The sequence below is a fragment of the Fundulus heteroclitus genome, unplaced genomic scaffold, assembly GCF_011125445.2.
Source record: "Fundulus heteroclitus isolate FHET01 unplaced genomic scaffold, MU-UCD_Fhet_4.1 scaffold_153, whole genome shotgun sequence".
NCBI classification, from domain to species: domain Eukaryota; kingdom Metazoa; phylum Chordata; class Actinopteri; order Cyprinodontiformes; family Fundulidae; genus Fundulus; species Fundulus heteroclitus.
The window spans coordinates 125,724-140,519 of NW_023396565.1; the positions used below are offsets into that span (position 1 = coordinate 125,724).

The 14,796-nt window shown below is 41.1% G+C and overlaps 1 protein-coding gene across 2 annotated transcripts in view; it reads right to left on the minus strand.

The window, feature by feature from the left end:
* Positions 1-1,244: 1,244 nt before the first annotated feature.
* The window catches only part of LOC118558734 (ladderlectin-like), a 39,693-nt gene continuing 26,141 nt past the window's right edge, over positions 1,245-14,796 (minus strand). Inside the window, exons 1-7 of one of the 2 annotated variants that reach the window (XM_036129289.1) lie at positions 3,056-3,165; positions 2,875-2,967; positions 2,762-2,791; positions 2,256-2,362; positions 2,014-2,148; positions 1,818-1,929; positions 1,245-1,598 (exon numbers count right to left, since the gene is read on the minus strand). In XM_036129289.1, coding sequence (XP_035985182.1) covers positions 1,531-1,598; positions 1,818-1,929; positions 2,014-2,148; positions 2,256-2,362; positions 2,762-2,791; positions 2,875-2,935 — 513 coding nt within the window. In that variant the 5' untranslated portion in view covers positions 2,936-2,967; positions 3,056-3,165 and the 3' untranslated portion in view covers positions 1,245-1,530. Of the gene's footprint in view, positions 1,599-1,817; positions 1,930-2,013; positions 2,149-2,255; positions 2,363-2,761; positions 2,792-2,874; positions 2,968-3,055; positions 3,166-14,796 lie in introns of those variants that run through there. The other variant, XM_036129290.1, reaches the window with a different exon arrangement.

Consider the following 14,796-nt stretch of genomic DNA (forward strand, 5'->3'; position numbering starts at 1 on the left):
CTCAAAGTCTGCTAAAGCCAGGAGAGAGGGTTGGCAAAAAGTAGCAGACAAATTAATGCATAAGTGCTGTCCATGGTAGATGTTTCTATTACTTTCTACAGTATGAATTTTAGCATTTTAATAATTTCATATTTACTTTGTTCTTTTATATCAGAGCCTCCACAAAAAGGCACTTGTTATGTCAAGAGATCAAAATTTCAGTGTCATTCTTTAGACGTGGGAAGTAAAGGACACGTGCAAACTGGGAATTTTACCAAAAAAATTCTTTATCTATAAAAAATGAAGTTCTTCCTTTTCCAAGTCATACACAGTTTACACGGTAAAACTGTATTGCTCCGTGTCTAGATAATCCATCCATAGTTTTTTCTAATACAATATACGGCTGGACAGGAAGCAAGCCTCAAAGTAAAACTAAACTTCACAATAAAATAGCCTGAACAAATCTTCTTACTGAATATGATAAAAATAAAAAGCAAGCCATCATACAAATAACAAATATTTTAGATTTATGGCTCCAACACAACTTTTTCCTCTTTAAAAGCCACTGTTAAATTATGTGTTTGTCTGTTTATAACAGCCACCAAGAAAAAATCTCTCTGTCACAAAATCACACTGTCGCGCTGCGCTAAAGGATTCTGTCTATTGCGCAATACGCGATTAATTCATAAAGCTCTGAAATTATTCTTGCACCTTCCGCAACAGGTTGCTGTCGTAAAAATGGACAAGACATGGCTACGACAGACTTGCCTATCTCCTCCACTTATACAGCCGTGATCTAATCTTGTTTACATGAAATAAGCCTGCTCTCGAGCAGGTTTAAACTGGCGCACATGTTGCTATGACAACAAGTGCAGGATGTCTTTCGAAGAACCAAACGATCCAAGATCATGCCAAATCGTCAACAATGAAATCCAGCTAACTGAGTTAGCGACGTACGAAGAACGGACCCCTGGCCCCTGTATTACACGTGAGAACAGTGAACCCTTCAATTAATCCAATATTGTAAAACAGGCTTTTGAAACTAGTAGATATTTTCTAATAGTTTAAACTAAAAGGAGATATTGTGATTTTTTCTTTTCTTTTTTGGTTACTGAAAGGGATAAAAAAAAGGTTAAGTCAGTGGCGTTTACCCACACAGGTGCAAAATATTTGTGTAAATGTTTTGTTTGTGTGCAAAGGTGAAATAATAATATAGGTAAAAAAATCATAAATCAAAGGGGGAAATAAACCACACACAATCATTTTCATGCTTCAAAGGTTTATTTTTGCAAGGCCAAAGAAAACAAGAAAGTTTGTTTTAAATGATAATTTTTATCCCCAGTCTGCTCTAATTAGAAAGAAGAAAACCACCTGCTGTTTATTTGTGGCTGTATTCACTGGGTAACATTAATGAGAAATTATATTAAGTCAAAGAAGCAGAAAGAGCTTTTAGGATAGCAATGAAGCTGTAAAAAGGCAGGTTAACAGAAACATGTAACAATGATCTTCGACCAGATTCTGTTTTAAGCATCTTTTTGAACATCAGACTGATCAGACTTCCTTAGCGCAGACAGAAGGAAGACGGGTGGAACAGCCCAGGTCACTCCAGCACTTTTCACCTTTCATCAAGAGAAGAAATCAGTCAACATCACAGAAAAAAAAACCTGAAGGGTTCTACAGACTATCATAATCATGGGAAAGGTTGATATTTTGATCTTTTTATGTCCCCCCAAAAAGCCCTGAATTGAGTCTAGTAAATTTATGTGTATAGTATGTAAAAAGTTTACTTAAAAACTAAACCAATAAAAAAAACACAGTCATGTGTGATGTTTTTTTACCTGAATAGTTCATCTCCAAACAGTGCTGATTGTTTCCCCAATTATTAGGCTGTCCGTGACACCAGTTTGTGTAGTGCAGATGGCTTCCATCGCTCCAAAACCAAATGCTCGTCTGAAAGAAAGAATTCAATAGATGACATGTTTCATCAAATGTTTCACAAAATACTTAATATATAAACTTTACTGGTTAAAATACCTCCTGTGCGTTAGTGCCTCCAATCCATGTTCTTCCAGACCCGTAAGTTGCCGTTCTTATCACAGACTGAACCTGATGGTACTCGTTCGTGTCATGAACTGATGCCAGGTTTGCTCCCATGGACAGACAGTGTCTCTACAGACAAACACACCATGATGTGGTGAATTAGTAGCTGAGTGTTGTTAATAAAGAACTTTGAAAAAAGGGAGAGTGAAAGAAAAGAAAATGTTGATAGAAATCACCTCAGCTCTAGCCCAGGTCATGGGTTTGGCAACATAGCGAAAGCAGCGATTGTTGATTGGAGACCAGCCAGGAGGACAAGAAGATCTCTGGACCAAGTCAACTTCTTCTGATGATGAACAGATGGAGAGTCTTGGTTAAAAACAATTTATGTTCCATTAGACTTGTATTTACTTTATTTTGTGACAGGTTATGACCTCCTGTCACAAAAGAAAAATCTAATGTATTAAAAAAGATTACATAGTAATAATAATAATAAAGTTAAATTCCTAGTTAGTCACAAACAATAATAAGACAACCTGATTTATTTTGTTTAAAATGGCCTCTTAATTAAAGCAAAGATCCGCTGATGGTGATATGCTGGACTGCTAACTAGAAACTTATAATAGGGGTAAAAGGTTTGCTCACATAATCACAAAAAATAACCCAGAGACACAGTAGTTTGCACGTCATCTGCAAGCATCAGAGAATACAGGAAATAAAACAATGACAAAACAGACCCACTGACCTGGATCGGTGGAGCCATCATCTGGTTCAGCTGTGGACATTTTAAACAGGAGTTAGTGAGATTCTTTGTGTCTTAGTCTCGCTACATGAGTTGAATACTTAAGAAATGCTCACGGTCAGCTCTGGTCTGAGCCATCACAGAGAAAACCAGGACACACACAGCCAGCAGCTTCATGATGAGGTGATGAGATGATGCAGATCTGAAAACTGAAATCAAGTCAAAATAAAGCAAACATGTTAAGAACATTCAATCTCATAATGTTAAAAAAGATCAGCAGAAATGTTATCAGCCAACCTGATGCAGAAGGATCTGTTTCCTGAATCAGCCAGCACCAGCTTGCCTTCACTATGGAATCACAGGCTACTTATAGAGCTTCTAAACATGCCATCATCCACAAAATGGGGAAATGACACAAAGTAATTCTATAGAATTTCCCTCGTTGATCAGATCTGGTTCTGAACTTGTTTCGCAATTCAGCATAGACCAAAATCCATACCATATATTTTGTGCCATTCATGGCTGTGGAGGTTGTTGCAAGAAGGGTTTCAGCAATGCTGTTACAAGAAGAGGAACTAAATGAGTCGGAAAGAAGAGTGATCTTCACCAGTAAAAGGTCAGCTGCCACGGAAGACGATTGTTTCAGAGTTGTGGATGGTAACAGATGTTCGGGAACAATGTAAACACCATAAGGGAGAAACAAGAATGTTGCAGATTATTTGTTATACCCTTTTCAAACTATTTAAATCCTTAAGGAAGGACAAACCTGGTGAACAGATACTATTACATGTGCACCACTGTTTTTCTTTTTGCTTTGTATTCCTTTTGTGTTTTTCTCCAAAACCTTTCCTTAAGTTCTTACCAGGCTTTTCAGCATCCCTCCAATTAGTCTTGCCTAGTTAGCAAGTCACTCAGCTGTTTAGATTTTTGAGTACTTTTGGGAAGCAGAAAAAAGGATGTGTTGCACAGAAGACTGCAGAGACACACTCCTAGCCCGCTCCTTGCATCCTGCAAAGGCTTTTGGTGGTTGAGCCAAATCTGGCTGAGCTGTCAGTGGCTGAGCCAGAGTCCATGTACAACTTCTGCTCTGGTGGGTCTAACCAGTGTCCTCTCCTCCAGCTCATTCACTGTGGTAATGGGACAGCCTGGTAAAGTTTCCATTCAATTATGATCCCTACACACGTTATGTTCTAGTGACCATTTTAAACACCTCTTTTGGTTACTTACTAATAGAATTGTTTATATCCCAAAATTGGTCTGCATGTGGATTTCCAAAAAGAACAAATACTTTTGAGTGCTTACATTTATTATTGGCTGCTTTTAATTTGTTATTTTATTGCAATTTGCTGATATGCCTTCCCCTGTGGGCTTCACATGAGAAACTGTTCTTTTTCATTGGAGTTTTCCCCATCTTTACTCTGAGCCTGAGCAGTCCAAAGCCCCCCCTGATTAGTGTATCATATTTCTTCTGGTTGGTATATGAGTAGAAAAGAAACACAATATTATTGTTGCTGATAAGATTGACGGAAAAAACAGGCCTTTAATAAAAAATTAAACCTCTTCAGTGTAATGTTCATTTTGAATAGTGTTCTGTCAGAAACAGAATAATTTGGCATACTTCCCCATTTGGGTTTTGGATTCTGGAAATGTCGACTGAAAAATACAAGGTAACTTGTTAAATTATGTTAGGAAATAACAGAGGTTAAGCAAATGTTAATTCAGAACTGTCATTTAGTGTTTGTTAACCTGATGGTTTTCCAAATCGCTAAATCATCCTTACTAAGGTCTACATGGTGTGGCATCTGAGTGTGCATATTTAATACATGTATCATTCTCTTGCAAAAACTTCATATTTGAAGTTTCAGTAATTTTTTGCAAGCATTCAAAAAATGTTAACCTGCAAAATGAAACAACCTGTTTGAAGCTAACTTTATATAATTACTTATTTAACGATTGGTTCATTTGAATAATGCTGTTTTAGGGTTACTTAATTTAGTAATAGTAATAGTAATATCATCTTTATTGTCATTGAAACATACATTACAACAAAATGTGTTCTCTGCTTTTAACCCATCACCCTTGGGGAGCAGTGGGCTGCCATGTGCGGCTCCCGGGGAGCAATGTGGGGTTGAGGGTCTTCCTCAGGGACCCAGAGTGCCGGCACTGGGGATCAAACCGGGTACTCGCATCCTTCTCTGAGTGCAAGCGCGCTGCTCTAACCACTAGGCCAGCACTCCCCCAGCCCCTCCCATTTAAGCCTTTACTTAAAAAAAACTCCTCTTTAACAAAAAACACACCCATTACAGATCTATGGATAATAGGTGTATTTGGAAAATGCTGGAAAAATTTAGTCTTAGCAGTTACAGAACATTGACCTGTTTGAAGAGTTGAAGTCAGTTTCAGAGTTCGTCTGTCGAACCAACTCTCAGTTTTGGTCCATGAGGCACACCCCGTCTACTTTTAAGACAAGACTTAAAACTTTCCTTTTTGAGGAAGCTTCTAGTCAGAGTGGCTCATGTTACCCTGAGCTACCTCTATAGTTATGCTGCTATAGGCTTAGGCTACTGGAGGACATCAGGGTCTATTTTTCTCACTCTGCTGAGTTCTCCTGCTGTTCTCCGATTTGCATTGTTTGTTGTTATTTCAACCTTTAAATTTATGATCTGTCTGTTTTTTTTTCCTCCTTGTAGTAGGTACACCTGGTCTGGCATTCTGTTAGCTGTGACATCATCCAGGAGAAGCAGGTCCTCTGCCATTACCATACAACCTAGTGCACAGGAAAAATTGAAGAGAACTTTGTTCAGAGTTGATGTCATGGTGAAGCTTTGCCTGCTCCACCATGGACATTTCATGGCACTCTCCGCCTCCCATACAGTGCCAGTTCCACACCTCTGTATCACTTACACTTGTTAGCCTTAATCAAGCCAGGACTCTATTCACCTGCCATCCTCCCTATTTAAGCTCCCTTCATTCAGCTCTTCTCCGTTGGATCATCTGCTCATTACTGTCTACCAATGCTCACCTTTGCTCACGAGCACTCTCTCCTTGTCCTGCCGAAGTTCCCTTCATCTACGCCTGCCTGCCCGCCTGCAAGTATTCTCTCTGCCTTGCTGCTGGTTCTCCTGCTACCCCAGTGCTCCAGGTATTCTCTCTCCAGTCCTCCAGCTCCTGCCCGTCCACCTGGTCCGTCTATCTTGCCAGTTCCTGCCATCACCATTCTCCTGCTCCAGCTCGGTAGAAACTGTTGATTTTTCATCCTCCACTATCTACTACCTTCAAAAAAAACTCTCTAAACTAAGCTTTGTGTGTGGTTATGTTCGGGTTCATCATGACAGTTACAATTTTAATTCAGTTTTATTTATACAGCTTAAATTCATGAAACATGTCATCTCCTGGGTGGGGAGTGGTGACCTAGTGGTTAGAGCACAGAGCTTTGGTCCCAGAGGTTCTGAGTTCAACTCCCACAAGCTGCCATTCTGGGTCCCTGAGCAAGACCCTTGACCCCCAATTGCTCCCCAGGCGCCGCACAGTGACAGCCCACTGCTCCCCAAGGGGATGGGTTAAGATGCAGAAGTGAATTTCTCCATTGTGAGATCAATAAAGTTCAATTATTATTATTATTATTATTATTATTATTATTATTATTATTATTATTATTATTATAATTATTATTATTATTATTATTATGTCAAGGCACTTTCCAAATTCAAAATCAATCAAACAGATTTGGTCAGATTATACAGATTGGTCAAAAAATGTCCTATATAAGGGAACCCAGTTGATTTTATCAAAGTCTTGACAAGCAGCATTCACTCCTCCTGAAGAAGCGTAGAGCCACTGGGAGAGTTGTCTGCATTGTCCATGGCTTTGCAGCAATCCCTCATACCGAGCATGCATCATGAAGTGACAATGGAAAGAATAACTCCCTGTTAACGGGAAGGAAAACTTCCAACAGAACCGAGCTCAGTATGAACGGTCATCTGCCTCGACCGACTGGGGGGTACAGAAGACAGAGCAGAGACACAACAAGACAGACAAAAAAGCACAGAAGCACACATTGATCCAGTAATTTGTTCTATATTAGATGGTAATAGCCGGTGATCTGTCTTCCCTGGATGATGTCACAGCTAACAGAACTCCAGACCAGGTGTACCTACTATGAAGAAAAAAAAGATAGAGAACAAAAAGTTTAAAGCTAAAATGACGACAAGCAATGCAAATTGGAGAACAGAAGAACTAAGTAGGGTGAGGAAAATAGACTCTGATGTCCTCCAGTAGCCTAAGCCTATAGCAGCATAACTACAGAGATAGCTCAGGGTAACATGAGCCACTCTGACTATAAGTTTTGTCAAACAGGAAAGTTTTAATCTTAGTCTTATCACTACTCTGTATAGAGTAAAATACAACTCAATTAATAGTAGAATTGGACCTCTATTTTGAGGCAGTTACTACTCTGCAGAGTAAAATACAAATCTGTATTGAGTGAAATGGTGTTGGAGTTGTTCTCACTTTATGCTAAATTGAGTACATTTTAATCTTTTGGAGTAAAACATTAACCCTAAAGAGAGTGGAAATAACTGAAAATGTAACTCTATGATGGGAGTAAATTTCTCTCTTTTTGGACTGGTACCAAATACTAGCTTTTTGGGAGTAAAATTTTACTCAAATTGTGTAAATTTTACTCTTCAAAATGTTCTGTGTGGGGAATTCCTGGATCAATGTGTGCTTCTGGGCTTTTTTGAGTCTCTGCTCCTTTTAACTATGTAAACGTATAGTAAAGTAGTGGACTAGAAAGTACAGTATTTGCCTCTGAGATACAACGGAGCACACAAAATTGAAGTTACATGAAATACTAAAAGTTCTACATTAGCAATTGAGTAAATATCCCTACATGTCCCATATGGGTCAGAGCCTTGCTGTGTATTTTCTGTGTATCTGTTATCAGAATGAGACAGGGATGGGATATGATAATGAGAGGTCCAAAATTAGCCAGCCAGGCTTTGATGATGATGATGATGATGATGATGATGGTATTAGCTTGAGCTAATTCAACTCTTTTCACCCAAATATGAGAGCGCATCTGTCACGTCTAAGAGCTACGTGACAATTACTTAAGCAAACACATTCAAAATAAACTCGTCTACCTTGTGGTAAAGTGCACAATGGATACAACTGTGGAGAAAGTAAAGAAAGCTAGATATTATACTGTTATCATGGACAGCACCACAGACCTCAGTCACAATGAGCAGTTTTAGTGGTGCTACAGATTTTGAATTGTGAAAACTGAAAAGCATCTCCATTCATGAGCACTTTGTTGCTTTTGTATTTCAGTTTGACCTTCTCTGTTTACGGTGGTCTTTAATATTAAAGTTGCCTGGGGGGTGGGGTTTGGGATGACTCGTGCGGGCTGGCTGGCCAGGGTCCCCCCTCTTATTTATTTATTCGTTTTTTTTATTTATTTATTTATTCATTTCTATTTTTTTTGGCAGACCCCGGGCCCCTCCCTGGCCCCCGGGCTATGGTGGTGCCGCCGGCGGGGCCCCTTTCTCCGGGTGGGGCTGGCTCCCTGGGCTGGCTCCCCAGTCCTTTGCTCTCCATCCCGGACTCCTCCCTCTGCCTGCTCATCATGCCACCACACATGTAGGTCCTTGGGGAGGGGGGTGTTACTTTTGGTTGCCACTTTCTGGTGACATCCCTCTCCCCAATTTTATCATGCATTCACAACGCACATTCATGTAGGCCACGGTATGGGGGGGGTGGCTTATTTTGTGTGAGCCTCGCCTCGGACGGCTCCCTTCACCCCCTCTCGCATTTAGACATCTGGGCAGTTGCTTGGAGGGGGGGCGCTGGCACCAGCTTCCTTCCGGAGGGGGGGTGGGCTGTGCCGTGCACCCTCTTCGGCGCTCCCAGTTTTAAACAAACCTGAGATAAACATGCAACAACACAACATCTGAGCGGGCGTAGGGAGGATCGGGGTCTTTTGCACACCCCCGATCTCCGATCGCGGCAAGGAGTCTGGGGCCTGGAGGAGGTGCGGGCAAGGGGCTGCTCTGGGTAGCCAGCGGCTTGCTGGGTCTGGGGCTGACACCTCTGCTCTCCCTAGAAAGGGGTGTGGGGCAGGGGTGGCTATGGTAAGGTGGGGGAGTGAGGGGGTTTATTAGGTATTTAGGGGGTGAAGGGGGTTCTGGTTGGGTGGCCCGTACGGGTCGTGTTGGCCCCCCCTCTTTGGGGGGCCTGGTCAGGGGGGCGTCTGGTCCGGGGGTCGGGCACAGGCAGTCATATAGTTGAATTGTGGTGACCCCCCCCCCCCCACTTGGGATTTTTGGATGTGAGTTTTATGTGGTAATGTGTGTACAGCGTCCTTTTTTTTGTAAGTGTGTGGTGAGTGGGGCACTAGGGAGGGATGGTGTGAATGATTTTTTTTTTTCAGGTATGGGCCCGGTCCGCTCCCTCTCCCAAGAACATCTCCGCTAGGTGCGGAGCCCATACCTCCACGTCCTGAGGGGGGGGGGGGTTGCAGATTTCCTGTGATGGCCCCTCTAGGGCGCCCTGCTTTGGGGGCCCCTTTGGGAGTCTGGGGTTATGGGTCCCCTGGCCCCTGCCTCTGTGCTCGGGGAAGGCAGGCCTTTGGTTCTCCACAACCACTATCAAGCTATTTCCTTCTGGATAATTTTCACCTAAACTAGTGCACTCTCACAAACTCCCACAGGTGCAGGGTTCCAGGTATTAAGTGTTCACTTACATACAGAAAGCCTGTAATTTATTTATTTATTTTCTTTCCCTTTCTTTTTTCAGGTATCACTTTACACATGTCAGCTTAAATAATAGTACATATGATTTAGCAATTGCATCAAGGTGTTACTCGATTGTATCTGTTGCTTTATGTCTGTTGGTTGTGCTGTTCTTTTTACATCTCTCTTCCCAGGTGATGAAGCAGACAGAGGACGTTTTGTCATTCTCTCCCTTTTATCTCTTCTTTCTTTCACCTCTTCTCTTTCTTTTTTTTCTCTTCTTGTTCTTCCTTTTCTCTCCTACTTTATTATTGTAGTATCCATATAATTTGAAATTCTCCCTTCAGGAATTACAATAAAGCTATTTACATGCATAAATCAAGCGGAGCACGATGGTGAAAGCTGTTTGCTCTACTTGTTAAAGAAAAAATAAAAAATAAAACTAAAAATATTAAAGTCGTCACCGTTGAGCTTTTCTTGACTTTCTCAGAGAAAACCTAATTTCTCCTTGCCCCTGGGCCAATCACTAAAAAGAGGGGCGTTCACTCCCCTGATTCAGCACAAAGAGATCCTGGTCTTCTGCAGAGCCACAGGAACAGGACTGGCCCTGAAAAAAGTGCTCTTGAAACACTCATAAGTGAGCGGAGCCATCCGCTGTACGGCCATTACGAGCCAGTGAAAGTGGACATAGAGACAAAAGGGAGAGACATTCAAAGATAAAGTAAAAGGCAGGAAGAGAACATGTAGAAAGGAAAAAAAAGAAGACAATGAGTAAAATAGACAGAGGTAAAAGGGAGAGAGTCAACATAATCAAGGGACAAACAAAACACAACCAAACTTCCATATCAACATAGACCATCAGAGAGATTTTGAATTTCTTGTGAATTCAGCACCAGTGACCAACTCAGTGATAGGATGGAAGGAAAACTTCCCCCTCTTTGCTGTGTTGTCATATACAACCACAGAGAGCATGTGGGGCAAAGTCAACGCTGCTAAGCTCTATTGGCTATCAGGCCAGAAATCATCCTTGGATGATATCATTAATTTGCTACATACATATTTACAAGGTGTTATGCCATAATAACACCATGATGAATAATTGATCTCAGATAGGATTCTGAAAAGTAGGGAATAGGTGACAAAAATAATTCTATACTGCTGCAAACATAAGGAGACACAGCCGCAAAGGAGAGGGAGTCAGCTGGGACTGCCCTTCTCTCAGCAGGAGGCCAGCTGTGACCACTCCCCACAGATAAAGTGACAGCACACTTCTGAGACTCTTTAACTTCTGCAGCTTCAGACCTTCTCAGAGCCCCTCTCTCACTTCTGTAGATCTCTTCAGCTCTTCTCTTCTGCGACCCGCGACCCTCTCCAAGCAGCTCAGACTATGGGCCCTGCACAGGCCCATGAACTGTACACAAGCCATGCTTGACCCAGACTCTGCTGAACTCATCTGCTGTTTCAATGGAATGATCAAGGGGAAGCAGAGGACCTGACTCAATCTGGATAAATAACACACTGTAACAGAGCTAAGTTTCACTCTGACCGCTGAGCAAACCAGCCACAAAGCACAGATTGCCGAAACAGCCTTGTTTTATTTTGTCAGCTGTTGCAGGAGAGCAGACGCGAGATGGTGGATGCCTCCCCTCACCAGACTAGCTGAGCGATCAGACTATTGAATGGACATCGGTTCCGACCACACATGCGTGTTTCTGCTAGACCGCAGAAACTCCAAGCATTCCCTCCACACGCTGTTGGTTAGCTCAGAGCTGGAGAGCTAAGCGCTAGCCTGCAAAGAAGAAACCAACAATTCTCCCTGCTTTAACGTCCTTCCTGGAACGGCCAAAGTGGACAAAACTCACACATGAGGCATCAACAGGTTGGGCAGCGAGCTGAGGGTGAAGTTAAAAGGTTTATTGGGAATTGTCTTGTAAACCCTTGTACACATGGTGCTTTAGAACAAAGCACCATGTGTAAAAGGGTTTAGAACTTTAGAACAAAGTTAGCGTGAGCTAACAGGTAGCTCACGCTAGACTTAATGCTATTAGCCTCGCTAACATCCGGTCCCGGACATTTCAAAAGGAGTCATTTTAAAGCACAAAGCTTAATCGTTGGGCTCCGCCATCCTTCGATGGTGCTATGAGCCTTATCCCCACATTAATATTGAATATTAATGTTGGTATAAAGGCAGTTTTGATCACTTTATGCTGTAACCTTTTAGCCACTGATTTGCTACAGCGACCCCAGACGCCCAGAGAGAGAATCGCATTAACAAACTCGGTCATAAGGGTTTAAAGGATTTTACTGGCTAAATCAGTAACCAGAATGTTATTTTCTCAAAATAATGTTCTGGTTAACTTGTGCTTTGCATTGTAAATTGGGTTGAAACACATGTCAAATGTTGTTCTGAATTAGTTAAGCTAATTTAACCACGATTCACATTCTTTAAGGTGAACTTTGGTTCTTTAACTTAAACAAAATATTATTTCATCAAATAATTCAATTCAATTAAATTTTATTTATATAGCGCCAAATCATGAAACATGTCATCTCAAGGCACTTTACAAAGTCAAGTTCAATCATATTATACAGATTGGGTCAGATTATACAGATTGGTCAAAAATGTCCTATATAAGGAAACCAGTTGATTGCATCAAAGTCCCGACAAGCAGCATTCACTCCTGGGAAAGCGTAGAGCCACAGGAAGAGTCATCTGCATTGTACATGGCTTTGCTGCAATCCCTCATACTGAGCAAGCATGAAGCGACAGTGGGAAGAAAAACCACCCATTAACGGGAAGGAAAAACCTCCGGCACAACCGGGCTCAGTATGAACGGTCATCTGCCTCGACCGACTGGGGTTACAGAAGACAGAACAGAGACACAACAAGAGAAACAAAAAAGCACAGAAGCACACATTGATCTAGTAATCTGTTCTACATTAGATGGTAGTAGCGGGTGAGCCGTCTTCTCTGGATGATGTCACAGTTAACAGAACGCCAGACCAGGTGTACCTACTATGAAGAGAAAAGAGAGAGAACAGAAAGTTAAAGCAGAAATGACAACACATAATGCATAATTAAAGAACAGTAGAACTCAATAGAGTGAGAAAATTAGATCCTGATATACTCCAGTAGCCTAAGCCTATAGCAGTAAAACTATAAAGGTAGCTGAGAGTAACATGAGCCACTAGTTATAATTTTTGTCAAAAAGAAAAGTTTTAAGCCTAGTCTTAAAAGTAGACAGGGTGTCTGCCTCACGGACCAAAACTGGGAGTTGGTTCCACAGGAGAGGAGCCTGATAGCTAAAGGATCTGCCTCCCATTCTACTTTTAGAGACTCTAGGAACCACCAGCAGACCTGCAGCCTGAGAGCGAAGTGCTCTGTTAGGAACATACGGGGTAATCAGAGCTCTGATATATGATGGAGTTTGATTATTAAGGGCTTTATACGTTAGAAAAAGAATTTTAAATTATATTCTTGATTTAACAGGAAGCCAGTGAAGGGAAGCTAAAATTGGAGAAATATGATCCCTCTTGTTGATTTTCATCAGAACTCTTGCTGCAGCATTTTGGATCAGCTGAAGGCTTTGAACTGCATTTTGTGGACTTCCTGATAGTAAAGAATTACAATAGTCCAGCCTTGAAGTAACAAATGCATGGACCAGTTTTTCAGCATCACTCCTGGACAGAATGTTTCTAATTTTGCCGATATTCCGGAGGTGAAAAAAGGAAACTCTGGAAACCTGTTTAATATGGGATTTAAATGACATGTCTTGGTCAAAAATAACACCAAGATTTTTTACTTTATTACCAGAGGCCAGGTTAATGCCACCCAGATTAAGTGATTGGTTAAGAAGTTTATTTTTTGAGGACTCTGGCCCAAAGATTAAAACTTCGGTCTTGTCAGAATTTAGATGCAGGAAATTTAAAGTCATCCAGCTTTTGATGTCATCAAGATATGACTGCAGTCGAAGTAATTGATTGGATTCATCAGGATTTATGGATAAATATAGCTGAGTATCATCAGCATAACAGTGGAAATTAATCCAATGCTGTCTGATAATTTTGCCTATCGGAAGCATATATATAGTAAAGAGAATTGGTCCAAGGACTGAACCCTGTGGTACTCCACAGGTGACCCTAGAGTTTGAGGAAGATTTATTATTAACATGAACAAATTGGAATCTGTCTGACAGATAAGATTTAAACCAGCCTAATGCTTTCCCCTTAATCCCTACAGTATGTTCAAGTCTTTGTAGGAGAATATTGTGATCAACTGTATCAAACGCAGCACTGAGATCTAACAGGACAAGTATAGACACAAGTCCATTATCTGAGGCCATGAGAATATCATTAGTGACCTTCACCAGAGCTGTTTCAGTGCTATGATGAGGTCTGAAGCCTGACTGAAACTCCTCAAGTAGGTCATTACTTTGTAAATGTTCACAAAGTTGATTAGCAACTACTTTCTCAAGAATTTTAGATAAGAAAAGAAGATTAGATATAGGTCTGTAATTTACTAACTCATCTTGATCAAGAGAAGGTTTCTTAAGTAAAGGTTTAATAACAGCTACTTTCAAAACCTGTGGTACATATCCATTTACTAAGGATAGATTAATCATGTCTAAAATAGTGCCACTGATCAAAGGGAATATGTCCTTAAACAACTTGGTTGGGATTGGGTCTAACATACAGGTAGAAGGTTTAGATGAAGCTAAAATTTTAGATAGCTCAGAAAGCTCTACTGCTTCTAAACAGTTCAAACACTGCGCAGATTGTAAAGATTCCTCCAATGCTGCCTCACTTACTGAGGACGAGGTAATCATGTTTGGGAGGATGCCAATTATTTTATTTTTAATGGCATCAATTTTATTTATGAAGAATCCCATAAAATCATTACTACTAAGAGCTAAGGGAATGGATGGATCAACAGAGCTGTGGCTCTGGGTAAGTTTGGCAACTGTACTAAAGAGAAATCTAGGATTATTTTTATTCTCTTCAATTAATGATGAAAAATATGCTGCTCTAACTCTGCGGAGGGTCTTGCTATACAACAATAGTCTGTCCCTCCAGATTAAGTAGGATTCCTCTCGGTGTGTAGAGCGCCATTTTCTCTCCAATTTCCTAACATTGTGCTTCAAGAAACGCAGCTCTGAATTAAACCAAGGAGCCAGCTTCCTGTGAATAATCACCTTCTTTTTCAAGGGAGCTACATTGTCTAATGCAGAACGCAATGACGAAGTCAGATTGTTAGCAAAGGTATCGATTTGTGAATGGGAAGAAACAGCAATGCTGCCATCTACAGGG